A 17,282-nucleotide genomic window follows, 5' to 3' on the forward strand; every position below is an offset into this window, starting at 1 on the left:
TTCCCATATAGGTAGGTAGTAACATGATGTCCTCACTTTTTAAGGTCATCGATGAAATCTCTCTTGCCACATCAGCCGAGTCGAAATGTGCTTCAACGGTAGCGCTGCGGGTACCTCGACCGACGTAGCGAATTTTGCTCCACACCGGGGACAAGCACTTCTCTACTATTTCGTTCTTCACGTCCATTATTTTTTCTCTTTGTTACTGTAAACCTTGTATACGACTGTCTTGGCCTTTATTTCCTGTAATATCGCTTGCGGCGGTACCAGTTTTATTTCGTTGCCTTCCTTTTTTACCAAGTTCCGGTATTCGAACAACTGTTCTATTTTAAATTCTACTTCCGTTACGGTTCCGCCCACTGCGGCCGAAAAAGACTGTTTTTTAACCTCGATATCCTTCTGTTCGCTTTTTCCCATCACGGGAAAGTCGCTCCTCGACGCCAAATCGAACTCCATTTCTCAAATTATGAGAACCAATTTTTCAATAATAAAAAAAAAAAAATTACTCCGAAGGTAATAACAATGTTTATACACAGAATTTTCAGCCCCGTAGGGCGAAAATACTGTCACACAACGAACAACTGTTCAAATTCACGAGCAAACACAAACAACGACGAACAAAAAACGAACTCACTCAACAAAATAGGCAGCTAACTTCTCAATATGCAGATGAAAGAGGGGTCCCTAGACGAGTCAAAACACCAGATCACGATGAAAGACAAGGCCTGTTTGCAAATATATAAGAGTTTTCCTAGTGACGTCTGCCACTGATTTCGAAAAACTGACTGTAAGCATTATTAAATCTCAGAACGAGATGTAAACAGTAATCGCTCGACAATGTAAAGTATAAAAGCCATCTCAATATGGCTAACCACAAAGGGGGGGTGTTACTGTAGCTTTTTAGCCCCAGGAGATCAGCGTCTCCAGCTGGCTTTAGACACACTTTCTGTGCCCTTCAGGTATTTGCAAAGGGAGACCACCCCTTTCTCGTAAGCCTGAGTGATACGCACCGGACCGGTTATTATACTTTACATTGTCGAGCGATTACATCTCGTTCTGAGATTTAATAATGCTTACAGTCAGTTTTTCGAAATCAGTGGCAGACGTCACTAGAAAAACTCTTATATATTTGCAAACAGGCCTTGTCTTTCATCGTGATCTGGTGGTTACCGCCCGTTGATAAGAGACAATAATCTTACGAGGAAGGGATGGCCTCCCTTTGCAAATACCTGAAGGGCACAGAAAATGTGCCTAAAGCCAGCTGGAGACGATGATCTCCTGGGGCTAAAAAGCTACAGTAACACCCCTCATTTGTGGTTAGCCATATTGAGATGGCTTTTATACTTTACGATAACGAAAGTGGGTTCCGAAAAAGTTCATGTGGTAAAAGGACTCACAAAGGAAGATACATTGTCTCACACAATCAAAATTCACGACACCAAAACTGTTCATTATCCCAGTAAATAACCTATTTCAAATTAGTTTCTCACCTTGACAAACTCTTCAAATTTTTTTCCTAAAGGAATTTGCCCAGTACTAAGAATACATTCTACGTGTCATTTGTTTTAACACTGAAAACGCTTCTAACGTCCTCAGCGTGAGGGAACCTTGCAGATAACCATCTTTTTCATGTCACAGAATTTCTTTTTCCTTTCTCATCGTGCTTCTTTATAATTACGGCATAGCCAGATCTGTCAATAACTTTCTTTCACTAAGGTACACATTCAGTGGCCTCTTGTCCCTTTTTACTTAAGTCAAGTTAATGTTATTTAACTTGAAAGCAAAGCAAGGAATACCATTCTATGTTTCCCATTTTGTGCATCCTCACGGTGAGAAATGTATTACAAGACCGCCCTACTGTAGATTTTCTTTGTCTAATTCTAGTGGTGGTAACATTCAATGATCTTAGATAATTCTACCCACCATATTCTGCCTTATCTTCATTAAAGTTCGACGATAAAAGTATTTAAGGACTAGGTCGAAGATATTCAACCTGATCGTAGGCCTACTACCCACTAAACGCCTTTGAAATTGGTGTTGCTTCCTCATTGCACTAGCACCATATAGATAACATTTGAGCTCACTCTATTCTGGGTTAAGTTGAGTTAATTAGCTGTCTTTTTGTAATTGTAAAAGTCACGTTTCGTTAGAGCCATGGTGTTTGAAAACTAAAAAGGAAATAGAATCTTAATTCAATTGCTGAGACAAGTATAAATCATAAAAAAGTTACGTTTATGTTTCTAAATAATAACTTGAATTTCCACTGTGAAAATATCGAGAAAAAAAAACCGGCAAAACAACTGCAGTTTTAGGTCACTAGTTGAGCACAATTATTCGTAAAGGTTGTACCTCACCTTAGCTGATGTCAGTGACTTGCTGCTGCACGCCTGACACAAGATACAAAAAAGAAAACACAACACAAAAAACCTTATTCTCAAATAACGAAAATCAATTTACGAAGCCAGTTAACTTTGAAATAGAACTATAAATGCTTGATATCACGTTCTCATAATTACTGTCACGTCTTTAGTTATTCATTTTCTTTGGCATTCATGAAACATTCACAATTGTAAATTTATCAAAATCAAAGTTCAAAGTTTCGCTCTGAAAAAAAAAACACATTTAATGAATACAAGTAATATATCATCAAAATGTATGTAAACACATAGGAGAAAAAGTTTACATATACATATATATGTCGTGTCAAATCACCAAAAATACTGAGAGGAAAAGTTAATCGTTCTTGTCCTGTGTAGCTTCAAAGGACATCGTATTATCCAGTAGAAATTACACTATGGTTCTTCGGTTTGGACAAATTCGACGCTTTATCGGATTGAAACGATTGATTATCACACTATTGCTTATTATGTCTTTATATGGCCTAAGTATTGCCGGTAAGATTTGATTTCCACTTTATAAATCCAACATTATATGGATCATACTTACAGCTATTTTGTTCTTTGATCTTTGATCTTGTTTATAAAATTATTTTCTCTATGTTTATTTTAAACAGTGACATTGATTAAGCCTAATGTTGCTTGACTAATCATGCGATTCAATTCTGATATTTCATGAAATTAAATATAATAATTTAAAATATTTTTTCAAGAATAACGATTTAACTTTAACATATTAGATGAGTAACACAAAACAGGAATACCTTATCATCAAATTTTCTTCGTAGCAGGAAAAGAAAACTTAGTTTAAAATGTTGTGTGAGTAGAGGATTATTCATATTCTTTGTAAAACTCCACTTCAAAATTACTACTGACCAAGCTAATAAATATTGTTGCATTCAATATTATCCGAGATTATAAAATTGTATATTCCGAATATCTTATCAACTAAAGTAGATTATGTTGGCAAATAAATTTATTTTGTTAGAATACATAATGCAAAAACATTGAATTGATGAGCTACAAATATTCTTACACTAATATAAGTAATATTTTTGTTTTGAAAATATCTTTATAATACACGATTACAAATGTTATCAAATTTGAGAATGTTTCTATGCTTTAAATTAACCTTAGCAGTATGTAACAGTAATTAACATTAGTTAACATAAGCAATACAACACACTAACCTTATGCGACTGTCTTATATAGCTTTTTTGCTGTCTATTCTTTTTCTTATTTCATTTATCCTGCTTCACAGTAACTTGACGTTATATTAAATGCACACCTTGCTTTGCATCTGTTTTATAATATCTGACCAATTCAATACATTTGAAAACTATACGTATCGATTATTGATAATGTATCCTCTGGTTTTGGCTGAATTGCCCCCTATTATCTACTTGGAATTTATCGCTTGTAAGAAATTTTCTGAACAATAAAAAATGGTAGATTTGCTCTATATCTGATAATAGAGGATAATTAAGGACCAAAGAACTGGGATATGTAGAAAGAACTATAAATTGAAGCAATTGCTTTACAGCAGAGTTAATGATACAATTTTTTAAATGATACATTAGCAATATAGACACACGCCCATGCACCAGACTAATATTAACAGGTTTATATGCATACACGCACAAATGCGTTCATGTGTATGTGTGTGTCTGAGAGAGATAGGGAGTGTTTATTTGTGTGTATGTAGGCGCATTCTGGTTGGGTAGTTAAATTCGTTTCGCAGCCACGAGGTCCTGCGATCGATCCTACTATGTGGATTCTTGGGTAAATGTAGTTTTCTATAGCTTCGTGTCGACTTCTAAATTGTGGTTAGACGGAAACTGTTTAGATCATCGTCATACAGACTGTATCTGTAACTCAAAATGTACAACCTTGTCACACATTCCGTCACGGTGATTCTGCCTTAGAATTATGTAAAAGGCGGCAAGCTGGCAGAAACGTTAGCACGCCGGGCGAAATGCTTAGCGGTATTTCGTCTACCGTTACGTTCTGAGTTCAAATTCCGCCGAGGTCGACTTTGCCTTTCATCCTGTCGGAGTCGACAAATTAAGTACCAGTACGCACTGGGGTCGATATAATCGACTTAAACCCGTTTCTGTCCTTGTTTGTCCTCTCTGTGTTTAGCCCCTTGTGGGTAGTAAAGAAATAGATTCTGCTTTAGAATTATGTAAAAGGCGGCGAGCTGGCAGAGACGTTAGCATGCCGGGCGAAATGCTTTGTGGTATTTCGTCCGCCGCTGCGTTCTGAGTTCAAATTCCGCCGAGGTTGACTTTTCTTTTCATCCTTTCGGGGTCGATAAATTAAGTATCAGTTACGCACTAGGGTCGTTGTAATCGACTTAATCCGTTTGTCTGTCCTTGTTTGTCCCCTCTATGTTTAGCCCCTTGTGGGCAATAAATAAATAAGAATTATGCTAATGGTGTACCTTTCTTTTAAATGTTCTGCCATTTACACATTAATTCAGGATCAGGTAATTCAGTTGATTGAACATCTAATTCATCATCGTCGAATGACGGAAACCCACCGTGACCACATGTGTGTGCGCGCGCGCGCGCGCGTGTGTGTGTATTTGTGTGCGGGGGAGCAAATGTTATCTTTCCAATTTCGTTTTCTTTTCCTGTCTAGTTTCCACTCCTAGACTTCTTGAGTGTTCCTTGTTTTGTTGTACTTGATTGTTTGTTTCAGTCTTTACTTTTATTTGTGTTTGTTTTGACCCAACCTCTCTTCAAAGTTAACCCTTCCCTTTTTGTTATGTAACCATTTTCATGTCTCACGAACGTACTACATTTTTAGTTTATTCAAATTTTCTTCCAAATTTAAAACCAAAACCAGAAACCTAATGATAAATTTTTTGCGATTCTCAAAGAGAAGAGAGAATTTCAGAAAATTAAGAATAAATTTTGTAGTTAATTTTCGTATGTTAAAGAAACTGACCAGAATTTTCAATAAAATATTTTAAATACCTTATACTCAAATAACGAAGATCAATTTACGAAGCCATTAACTTTGAAATAGAACTATAAATGCTTGATATCACGTTCTCATAATTACTGTCACGTCTTTAGTTATTCATTTTCTTTGGCATTCATGAAACATTCACAATTGTAAATTTATCAAAATCAAAGTTCAAAGTTTCGCTCTGAAAAAAAAAACACATTTAATGAATACAAGTAATATATCATCAAAAATGTATGTAAACACATTTTCACATATTTTGCTAATACTGTTCTAAGTTCAACAAATCTCGCCATCAATGAGGTGGGGGGTGGGTTTTATATTGAATCCTTCTAGAGTCGATAAAGCAGGTACTAGATAAAGTAATTATCGACTTTTTCAACCCTTTAGCGAAAAGAGAGTTTCGTGTGTGTGTGTGTGACAAAACTGCTATATTTCTTAGAACTCGTTATGTATTCAAACTGCTTGTCCCTAGGGGACACTTTAAAAATTACTCCCAAACCTATTTCCGTTTGTCACCATCTGGTGTCCAGGTCATTTCAGTCTTAGCGTTCCTAGTGGTCGACAAGCAAAATGTATAGTCCTCCAAACGAAACATATAGCATTAGGATGTTTGCTACGCAGAAGAATTTCTTCATTTATGAATCTGTCTCACCATATTACGTTGGGAATTTTCCGTCGGTATCGTTCGTGGAACGGGTCAAGCTTCTTTGTAATCTTTGCTAGCATTTTCCACGTTTTGCTATTATACAAAACTGTTTGCTTCTATAAAATACCACACCTTTTCAAATTACAACGTTTGTCTGGCTATAGAGTTTGAGGTAAGATAATAGTTCGTAACAGAGGTATAAGACATCGTTCCCTAGCTCATGACTATTACTTTATTTTATTCACCCCGAGATATGAAGGGCAAAGTTAACCCTTAGCAGTATTTTAATTCAGAACGTAAAGCACTGTAAGACAGTTTGTCCGAAGCATTTTTTATTTTGTCAATAATAAAAGAAAATTCATAACACAAATTAAAGACAAATATGGAACTTATTTCCTTGACCCCCAAAAGGCAGAAAGATAAAGTCGACCTCGGTGGAATTTGGACTCAGAGCATAAAGCTGGACGAAAGGCATTTTCCCCGGCGTGCTAACGATTCTGCCAGTTCATCATCTTGAATTTCTTTTTTTCTGCCCACGCATATTTTTAACTTTGGAATTCACTTCAGTATTCTTTCTCTCTCCGTCATTCTAGTCTTATCAATATAAATGTCTAGACTACAATGTTTTTACTAAATTAGTAATTAGTAGCAAAAGATCAGGAAATGTCTAAGCAGTTATTTTCACACATTGCCTCGAAATCTGAAAAATATAAGCGCGGTCACCGTTTGATAATTATTCCAATAACTTCAAAGAAATTTGGCAGTTGAAAAAGCTTGTAGCAGATAATGTTGTGAACGACTTGGACAACTTGAACGGAAATGTGGGTAAAACAGGAATGAAAGTGATATGGTCTGTAGCATTGGCAATATTTCAGTAAATACAGCAAATATGGACAACAACACATATTTGCATTGCAGTAGGAGATCCAATTTTTAGTGCAACAATTCTGCCAGTAGTTCTGTATGACGGGGAAAAGTGGAAAATTGGTCAAGAACCTCGACACATTTCATGAACTATACCTGCAAAAGATCCGAAAATTATCTGAGGAAACAGAATCACAAATCAAAAGATTCTTCTGTGAATTAAACCCCATCTGCTGCAAACCAACAAGATGCTGTAGCTGGTTCGTCTAGCTAGTGGATTATATTTTCTGCCTACTTATCTCTCGTCATGCAAAAACTGTAATGAACTGAGTACATTCAGAAAGAAAACAGAAAATGGGCAGCCCAAAAGCAATTGAGGCCGAAAACTCCAGAAAAATCCCAAACGCATAAGAACCAATTGGACAGGTAGATTGACCACGCTGGTTGATTGCTACTTTATGTGTCTCACAGTAAATGTTGACTTTAGGCAAAGACTCTTAAAGATATTAAGAAATAATGATAATTTGTCATTGATGATGCAACATATATTATACGTAAATTAGCGGGGTTTACCAGTGGGGTTTACTGACCTCTGCAAAGTTATGCAATAACTCGGTGTGCTGAGTCTTTGCCCTCAGAAAGGAAGATAATTCTAATTTTCATAAAAAAATACATTTTAAAATAATTAGTAAATTCTGTTACGTTAATTTCTACGCATTTTTAAAGATAAAATGCCCATGACAAATTGCAAAAAGCTTTAGCCAACAAAAAGAGAGGGGGAGAGAGAAAGAGACAGAGAGAGAAAGAGAGAGAGTATGTATGTGTGTGTACTTATGTGTATGTGTTGCTGTGTGTGTGTGTGCTTATGTGTGTATGTTGTTCCGTGTATGTGTGTGTGTGTGTGTGTGTCCCCAATCCGATGGATTATTGAACAAGTGGTCGATGATTACATTTTTTAATGGTGCTGTATGTGCCCCTGGTTAATAAAGCTTTCAACAGTAGGCTGCACGTATCTCTTATATATACCGTAATTTATATAATTTACTGGTGCAAACAACGGTGGTGGTAAAGAATGACAAGTGAATCGCTGACTTGCAATGCCGGTGTCATTCCTGCCACAGGAATAAAATTACTTGTGATAGAGCAATGTTTTATGCAGATAAATGTGTCTGCAATCAGCTTAAAGCGACAGGAACTAGAATTAAACACTTATCCAATTTCTTGTAAATCAGAAAGCAATAAAAGCATAATAAGAATGATTCTAGAGGTCACTTTACAGTATGAACCAGTTGAAGTAATATATTCTACAACAAACGCTAATATATTCCATAGCCTACATACGTCTCCGGCTCTAGGTTGACCTACTAAAATGCAAGTCGAACTCATCATCTGGGTCAGTTTCAACCGTAGGTTAATACTTCCCTTTCCTGGTAAAGCACCACAAATCTCTGAAGGTGGATTTTTTTTCTGTGTGTGTGTGTGGAGTTGGTGGGAGATTACGATAATTACATGTAATATAGCTCGGTGGATGTTTAGGAGCGTTAGATTACGGGGTTTCTCAATGTAAGGCACGTAATTATGATAAAATGTCAAACTCATTCCCCAATAAATGGCATACAGTGGATTAATTTGAAATGAATTCTACAATGATCAGTGATTTACAAATAACTGGAAATACAAAATACATTTGTCGTAATGTTTTTCTTCAAGACTTTCTATATATTTTGTTTCTCCACTAGACTTTACCTCCTCATTACTACTACTGCATTTCCGTTCTTATTATTTTGTTTTTGGATTTGGTTTGCAAGATTCTTTATATGAGTTTGTGTGTTGAAGCATATTCTGTTGTGTCTGGGGAGAGTCATTTTCTTTTTGTGCCTTATAATGTAACACACTCACTATTCAAAAGGTTGCAAGACGCAACGAAAATTTTAGGAAAATAAAAATAAGAAATATGTGGAAATTTTACCGGTGAGTGTGTTACATTATAAGGCACAAAAAGAAAATGACTCTCCCCAGACACAACAGTTCTTATTATTCATTTACTTAAAAAAAAGGCGAACGGGCAGAATCGTTAGCACGCCGGACCAAAGGCTTAGCAGCATTGCTTCCGGCTTTATGTTCTGTGTCCTAATTCCCTTGAGGTCAATTTTCATCCTTTTGAAGATCGCTGAAATAAGTTCCAGTCAATCGCTGAGGTGATGTAATCGACTAGCTCCTGTCTCACAATACTACAGCACTTTGTGCCTATAGTTAGAAGAATAGATTATCTGTCTATAGAATAGAGTTGTGGATTGGAGTAACGGGTCAGCGTTCGGCCGAAATACCTTGTGCATTTAGTTTTACTTTGCAGATCTGACTACTATTGATTTTGCCGTTCATTTCTCTGCAGTTGATATGAATGCCCGATATTGTTGTACATCTTATTTGTGATGGTGGTGGCAGGATCTATAGGTCTTTCTTCGTCGAACGAACCTATGATGGAAGTCATTGTGGGTATGAGCAACTCGTCCCTTACTTTCAGTATAATTTAATCTCAGAATACATTATTTCGATTGAGTTCCCAGTTGTTGTTTTTTTTTTGTTTTTTATCAAAGATTTTAAAGATTGATTTGTGAGAGATTTATTTGCTATTTCTAGCTTGTTGAGTAAGCGTATAGAGGACCTCTAGTCGGCTTCCTTGTGAAGATGCAGACATAAACCATCAGCTCAGATATAAAAACATCATATTCATCACACATGTGTTAACATATCTCTTTGAAATATATTTAAATTTATGCTCAGTAGTTTAGCTGATAAATCGACACCAGAACTTCTACGAATTTCATTTGTGTGAGAAAAATAGTGATGTAATCAAGAGACGAAAAATCATCTGTTCTATTGATAACATTACTGAATTCAGAAATTATTGAAGGCTTTATGAGTTTACAATAATATTGAAGGCTTTATGAGTTTACAAAGTGCTGTAGTATTGTGAGACAGGAGCTAGTCGATTACATCACCCCAGCGATTGACTGGAACTTATTTCATCGATCTACAAAAGGATGAAAATCAAAAATTGACCTCGAGGGAATTAGGACACAGAACATAAAGCCGGAAGTAATGCTGTTAAGCCTTTGATCCGGCGTGCTAACGATTCTGCCCGTTCGCCTTTGGGAATAGTTTTTTCAATAATACGTGGTAAACTTTTCCTACTTTATTGTGCACATCTATCTACCTGTCTATCTGCTTGTCTGTCTCCATGTATGTGTGTGTGTGTTACCTCACACACATATATTCATTGTAAACTCTCTCTCTCTCTCTCTCTCACACTCTTTGTATATATAATATATATATATATGTACATATATATATATATACACATATATTCAGTAAAAGCAATTAAGATTCAAGTGAGTTCTATTGAATTCACTTGAATGCGGTACTTCACTTAGATGCACCAGAAAACTATATGGTATTAACCATACAATAATGTGGTGTGATTATAAACAAGAAAAAAGCAACAAGAATGGATTAGTTTTTCAGTACAATTGTTTCATACGAAGACAAGCTTTATTAAAAGCTGCAAATATTGCAGCAAATACAAGTGTCCCGTACTCATCAGCCAAAACACATATGAGTTCTCCAAGCATCTTAGTGGTGAAGCTACACTCATGAAGTATCGGAGATAGTTCTATAAAAAGCAAATTTAGATTGTAAGTAGACTTCCAGAGTTCTCTAATGATGATGTACAGTCTTATAACAGGCTTTAAAAAAGCTTGTTAGATTCACAGAAAAGGTGAATCCATCCATAATGTAGGTGCAAATTACCGGAGCTTATTTGCAGCTTTTAATAAAGCTTGTCTTCGTATGAAACAATTGTACTGAAAAACTAATCCATTCTTGTTGCTTTTTTCTTGTATATACACATATACATACATATATATATATATATATATATATAATATATATATATATATATATATATATATATATGTACATATATATATATGTACATATATATATATATATCTATATATATATATATATAATATATATATATATATATATATATATATATAGCTGAAAAGGCATTATTCTGTTTGTATTGTATCGTTTTCGTACTCTATACGTATTGTTATTGCTTCAGAATATTGTACAGCCGTAAGGCATTTTCTTTTTCGACCTGCTGCTGACCCAACCAGACACTTTGTATTCCGTCCGTCAAGGACTTTTTCCACTTCTTTGCGCTACCTCACTGCCTTGATAACCGAAAAGGCCTTTTCTGTTGTTCTGTATCGTTTTAGCACTCTATACGTATAGTTATTGCCTTTGCTTATTGCACAGCTGTAAGGCATTTTCTGTAATGTATAACGTTATTTTGTCCTGTCCTCGCATTCATCCGCCACTATTTTCCTGTGGCTCTATGCTCTGGCGCTCCCATTTGATAACAGTGGTCTTGGTTTAAATAGCGCGAAGCCACTATTTTCCCCTTCTCTGTCTAACTGAATGTATATATATATTGGCCTGCTCGCGTAGCCAACAAGGTGGTGTCATTTGAAGGCTAAAACAATGCGAAGCGCATTGTGACCAGCGATTTGTAGCCTGGTCGGTCACGGTGATCACGGTGATATATATATATATAAATATATATTATATATATATATATATATATATATATATATATATATATATAATATATATATATATATAGATATATATATATATATACACATATATTCAGTAAAAGCAATTAAGATTCAAGTGAGTTCTATTGAATTCACTTGAATGCGGTACTTCACTTAGATGCACCAGAAAACTATATGGTATTAACCATACAATAATGTGGTGTGATTATAAACAAGAAAAAAGCAACAAGAATGGATTAGTTTTTCAGTACAATTGTTTCATACGAAGACAAGCTTTATTAAAAGCTGCAAATATTGCAGCAAATACAAGTGTCCCGTACTCATCAGCCAAAACACATATGAGTTCTCCAAGCATCTTAGTGGGTGAAGCTACACTCATGAAGTATCGGAGATAGTTCTATAAAAAGCAAATTTAGATTGTAAGTAGACTTCCAGAGTTCTCTAATGATGATGTACAGTCTTATAACAGGCTTTAAAAAAGCTTGTTAGATTCACAGAAAAGGTGAATCCATCCATAATGTAGGTGCAAATTACCGGAGCTTATTTGCAGCTTTTAATAAAGCTTGTCTTCGTATGAAACAATTGTACTGAAAAACTAATCCATTCTTGTTGCTTTTTTCTTGTATATACACATATACATACATATATATATATGTACATATATATATATATATATATATATATATATATATATAATATATATATATATATTATATATATATATATTATATATATATATATATATATATATATATATATATATATATATATATATAGCTGAAAAGGCATTATTCTGTTTGTATTGTATCGTTTTCGTACTCTATACGTATTGTTATTGCTTCAGAATATTGTACAGCCGTAAGGCATTTTCTTTTTCGACCTGCTGCTGACCCAACCAGACACTTTGTATTCCGTCCGTCAAGGACTTTTTCCACTTCTTTGCGCTACCTCACTGCCTTGATAACCGAAAAGGCCTTTTCTGTTTGTTCTGTATCGTTTTAGCACTCTATACGTATAGTTATTGCCTTTGCTTATTGCACAGCTGTAAGGCATTTTCTGTAATGTATAACGTTATTTTGTCCTGTCCTCGCATTCATCCGCCACTATTTTCCTGTGGCTCTATGCTCTGGCGCTCCCATTTGATAACAGTGGTCTTGGTTTAAATAGCGCGAAGCCACTATTTTCCCTTTCTCTGTCTAACTGAATGTATATATATATTGGCCTGCTCGCGTAGCCAACAAGGTGGTGTCATTTGAAGGCTAAAACAATGCGAAGCGCATTGTGACCAGCGATTTGTAGCCTGGTCGGTCACGGTGATCACGGTGATATATATATATATATATATATCTATATATATATATATATATATATATATATACTGTTGTGTCTGGGGACAATCATTCTCTTTTTGTGCTTTATAATCTACCACACTCACCGGTAAAATTTCCACTTATTCCTTTTTTAATGCAAGACGCAACAGAATATGCTTCAACACACGAACTCACATAAATAATCTTGGAAACCAAATACAAAAACGATATATATATATATACGTGTGTGTGTGTGTGTGTGTATGTGTGTCTCGCAACGTGCTGTCGCTAACATAATTTCCTTCTGATCATATCACTGTCAATATCACCAGTTCACTGCAAAAAGTAATGAAGGAAGTTATATGCTTAACTTACGTGTGATAAATTCAAATCTGTCATAAGTGTTGTGACTACATTTGCTCCAACTATCCTGCAAAAATAGGTCTCGTTCTTTATCTAATCAAATCTAATCAATACCCATTGGATAAAATTGATTTGCTTTGTTAGCTCACTGCGTTGACAGTAAATAATCCCATTTAAGCACAATAGAAGCCCACATAGTAGATATCTCTCTCCTTGAAATTATATATTACAATCTTTCTTTGAAGTTTATAACTAATTCCGAAATATTAAACTGTTGACACTGTTCCATGCAAATGCATAAAATGAAAAAAAATACTAAAGCAACTAACTCTATCTGCAAATTACTTTACAGATGCCACATCATTTCATCACGTTTTTTTTTACCTTGGCTGCGTTAAACGGTAATTTAGAAGAATTTTGATGAATTTTGATTAATCGGTTTTGCTGAATATACAGCCCACGACCAAAGATTGAGATAATTACTTGTTTATAGTGACATTTGTGATATATATATATATCAATAATATTTATAGTAGTAATTCTCCTAGTTGCAATTGTAGAGTTATGTCCCACTGTCCGTTATTAGGCCGAATTTATAAATGTACAATCTTAACTATAACTGGTAACTTTATATATAGGATGTTTTGTTTATATGGAAAAAAAAAACGTATTTATAGCCATTTTTCCTCTTTTAGACTCAAACATAAACAAATTCTATGTAATTTTCTCTCTCTATTGTTGAAAATGTTGGTATATAAACAAAATTTATCTTTTTGGTTATAATATCTTTCTTGATAATCCTAAATTTTATCTTTACACAACATAACAATATTGTTGAAAATCAATCACCTATAGTACCCCATGATAAAATTTCCTCTGTATTATCATCATTGGTTTTATTAGCGTTGCCCCTTTAACTGGTAATTAACATATTGGTTTGAGATCTTCCCCTACCCAACATCTTTATAGTCAGTTACTTTATTCTACTTCAAAATAATCTGGACAAGTTTTATGACCATTCCCACTATGTTCTGTCAACTCTGTCCTGCCCTTTCCTAACAAACACAATCCTCTAATCTTAGATTTAGTAATTGATAAACAAGACTAATAAATTAAAACTGAACCAAAATCCGTTACAAGCTATGACCTCAACAAATTTTTTCCTAATGTCTAGTAAATTCTAAGCTGGAGTCGTGGCAGCATGGTCTTTGTCTGTCTTCTTATTCTATTAGAGCATTTCAAATTATATTAATGTGTCCGACTGATTAAAAATTCTATTTATTTATTTATCCAGCTGAGGATAGCCCTGCATTTAAATTGATGTAATGATTGCATTGTTCAATTAAATGGTACTGAATCACCTCTGGATATCCTGTTGCTTATTTTGATGTGTGTGTGTGTGTGTGTGTGTGTGTGGGTGTGCGTGTGCGTGTGTGTATGTGGGAGTGTGTATGTATAAGTAAGATTCAGTTGAATTAGGTACTTAAATTGAGGCATATTATACACCTCGGGATAATATACATACACAACAACAATATTATGTAAATATCAAACTTGGAACATAAAGACCAGCCAGATAATATTACCGCAGTGCATGAAGACAATTAGACCCAGCTGAGATCAATAATAATAATAGTAGTAATCTTAATTTATCCCCTAATAACAACTTTAATAATCTTAATGATGTAAATATCAAAGATCCTTGGAACCCTTTAAATAATGTAAATTTAGCAACAATAATTTGTCTACGCGTAGAAATGAGGGTATTATGAATAGTACACACACACGCACGCACGCACGCACACACACACACACACACACACACACACACACACACACACACACACACACACACACACACATATATATATATCTATATATATATACATGACAGGATTCTTTCAGTTTCCGTCTACCAAATCCACTCAAGGCTTTGGTCGGCCCGAGGCTATAGTAGAAGACACCTGCCCAAGGTGCCACACAGTGGAACTGAACCCCGAACCATATGGTGGAGAAGTAAGCTCCTTACCACACAGCTACGTTATACTTAATATTTAATGTCTTATCGTTGCCCTCTTGTAATTGATGCGTATCTTCAAAAAAATCTTTTTACTTTTATCCTATTTATATAAATTTGATACCTCTTCATTTTTATACTAATATTATTTATATACTCTATATTTCTTACTCCGCTATCCTTCAAAGTCTTCCTCTATTAATATTATGGTAATTATTAACGGTTGGTCAGCTTTCTTTCTTTCTTTTCTCCTTATCCTCCCGTCTCTGTTCCTCACTTATTACTGGCCTTGGCCTTGTCGATTTTTGGAGATAAAGCTTGTATATTTGGTTCCAACACAAATGACCTTGACATAGTAGTAGGGTGACCTGACCTCAAATCATTTTCTTACCACTGACCAGTAGACATTAAACAACTCCTTAACAGATAAACCTAGATTAGTGGAGCCGAGCCCTCCTCTCTTGTTAGAAATAAAGATAATTGGGTGACTAGTTTACTATTCCTTCCCCCTCCTAAAATCTCTATTAAGCACTAAATTTCTTTAGTTTGATCAAATTTATTCTATTCCGGTAAATGCATTCCGTCAATTGAAATAGTAGCAGAATCAATCAACATATATTTTTGCTCTGGGGATTTTAACTACGTGAAATCATTTGAGTGTCCTTTACTTTGATATTCATGAATTCATCTGATGAAAACGGTTTCTTTACAATGGTGTAATGTTTTCATTAATCAATTAAGGGAGTCATAAGAAACGGTTGTAATGGATTAACACCCGTACCACTATTGTTACTCATTTATATATACATGTTTATACATACATATACATATATACATACACACACACGCACGCACTCGCGCGCACACACACACACACACACACATACACACCACACACACACACTTTTGCGTTCATCTGCATATATATCAGTATCGATCTACTACCATATATGCATGCACCCAAAGAGTATATGAATATACTTAAGTTACCACGTTTGTATATTCATGGATATATGAATTTATGCATTTATGTACGTATATATATATATATATATATATATATATATATATGGCAACGAGTGCAGTGAAGAATTCCGGGTAGAGGTTGGGGTCCACCAAGGTTCAGTCCTCAGCCCCCTCCTATTTATCATAGTCCTCCAGGCAATAACGGAAGAATTTAAGACAGGATGCCCCTGGGAGCTCCTCTATGCTGATGACCTTGCTCTAATTGCTGAGTCACTATCAGAACTGGAGGAGAAGTTTCAGGTGTGGAAACAAGGATTAGAATCGAAGGGCCTTAGAATCAACCTAGCCAAAACCAAAGTCCTAATAAGTAGGAAGGTGGACCAACCACAAACGACTTCAGGTAGATGGCCCTGCTCGATCTGTAAAAAAGGTGTAGGTAGAAACTCTATAAGGTGCACCAAGTGTAAGCTATGGACACATAAGAGGTGCAGCAATGTCAAAGGTAGGCTAACTGGGAAGATAGTTTTCGTATGTGGCAGATGCTCAGGAGAAATAAACACTGGAAATGTGCAGAGACCAACTTCTACCACGTTCCAGGGAGACAAACTAGAAGTAGTTGATAGCTTCCGCTACCTAGGAGACCAAGTCAGTAGCTGGGGTGGGTGTGCTGAAAGTGTAACTGTTAGAGTAAGAATAGCCTGGGCAAAGTTTAGAGAGCTCTTACCCCTGCTGGTGACAAAAGGCCTCTCGCTCAGAGTAAAAGGCAGACTATATGATGCATGTGTACGTACAGCCATGCTACATGGTAGTGAAACATGGGCCGTGACTGCTGAGGATATGCGTAAGCTCGCAAGAAATGAAGCCAGTATGCTCCGATGGATGTGTAATGTCAGTGTTCATAATCGTCAGAGTGTAAGTACCTTGAGAGAAAAGTTGAACCTAAGAAGCGTCAGTTGTGGTGTGCAAGAGAGACGGCTGCGCTGGTATGGTCATATGACGAGAATGGCTGAAGATAGTTGTGTGCAAAAGTGCTACACCCTAGCAGTTGAGGGAACCTGTGGAAGAGGTAGACCCAGGAAAACCTGGGACGAAGTGGTGAAGCACGACCTACGAACT

The 17,282-nt window shown here is 35.6% G+C and overlaps 1 protein-coding gene across 4 annotated transcripts in view; it reads left to right on the plus strand.

The window, feature by feature from the left end:
- LOC115216277 (carbohydrate sulfotransferase 10-like) overlaps nucleotides 1-17,282 on the plus strand; it is a 167,590-nt gene that overhangs the window by 87,989 nt on the left and 62,319 nt on the right. The window contains exon 1 of one of the 4 annotated variants that reach the window (XM_029785493.2): nucleotides 2,560-2,894. The exons of 2 other annotated variants lie outside the window; for them this stretch is intronic. In XM_029785493.2, coding sequence (XP_029641353.1) covers nucleotides 2,795-2,894 — 100 coding nt within the window. In that variant the 5' untranslated portion in view covers nucleotides 2,560-2,794. Of the gene's footprint in view, nucleotides 1-2,559; nucleotides 2,895-17,282 lie in introns of those variants that run through there. One more of the 4 variants, XM_029785480.2, reaches the window with a different exon arrangement.

The sequence above is a fragment of the Octopus sinensis genome, linkage group LG1 (assembly GCF_006345805.1).
Source record: "Octopus sinensis linkage group LG1, ASM634580v1, whole genome shotgun sequence".
Classification (NCBI taxonomy): domain Eukaryota; kingdom Metazoa; phylum Mollusca; class Cephalopoda; order Octopoda; family Octopodidae; genus Octopus; species Octopus sinensis.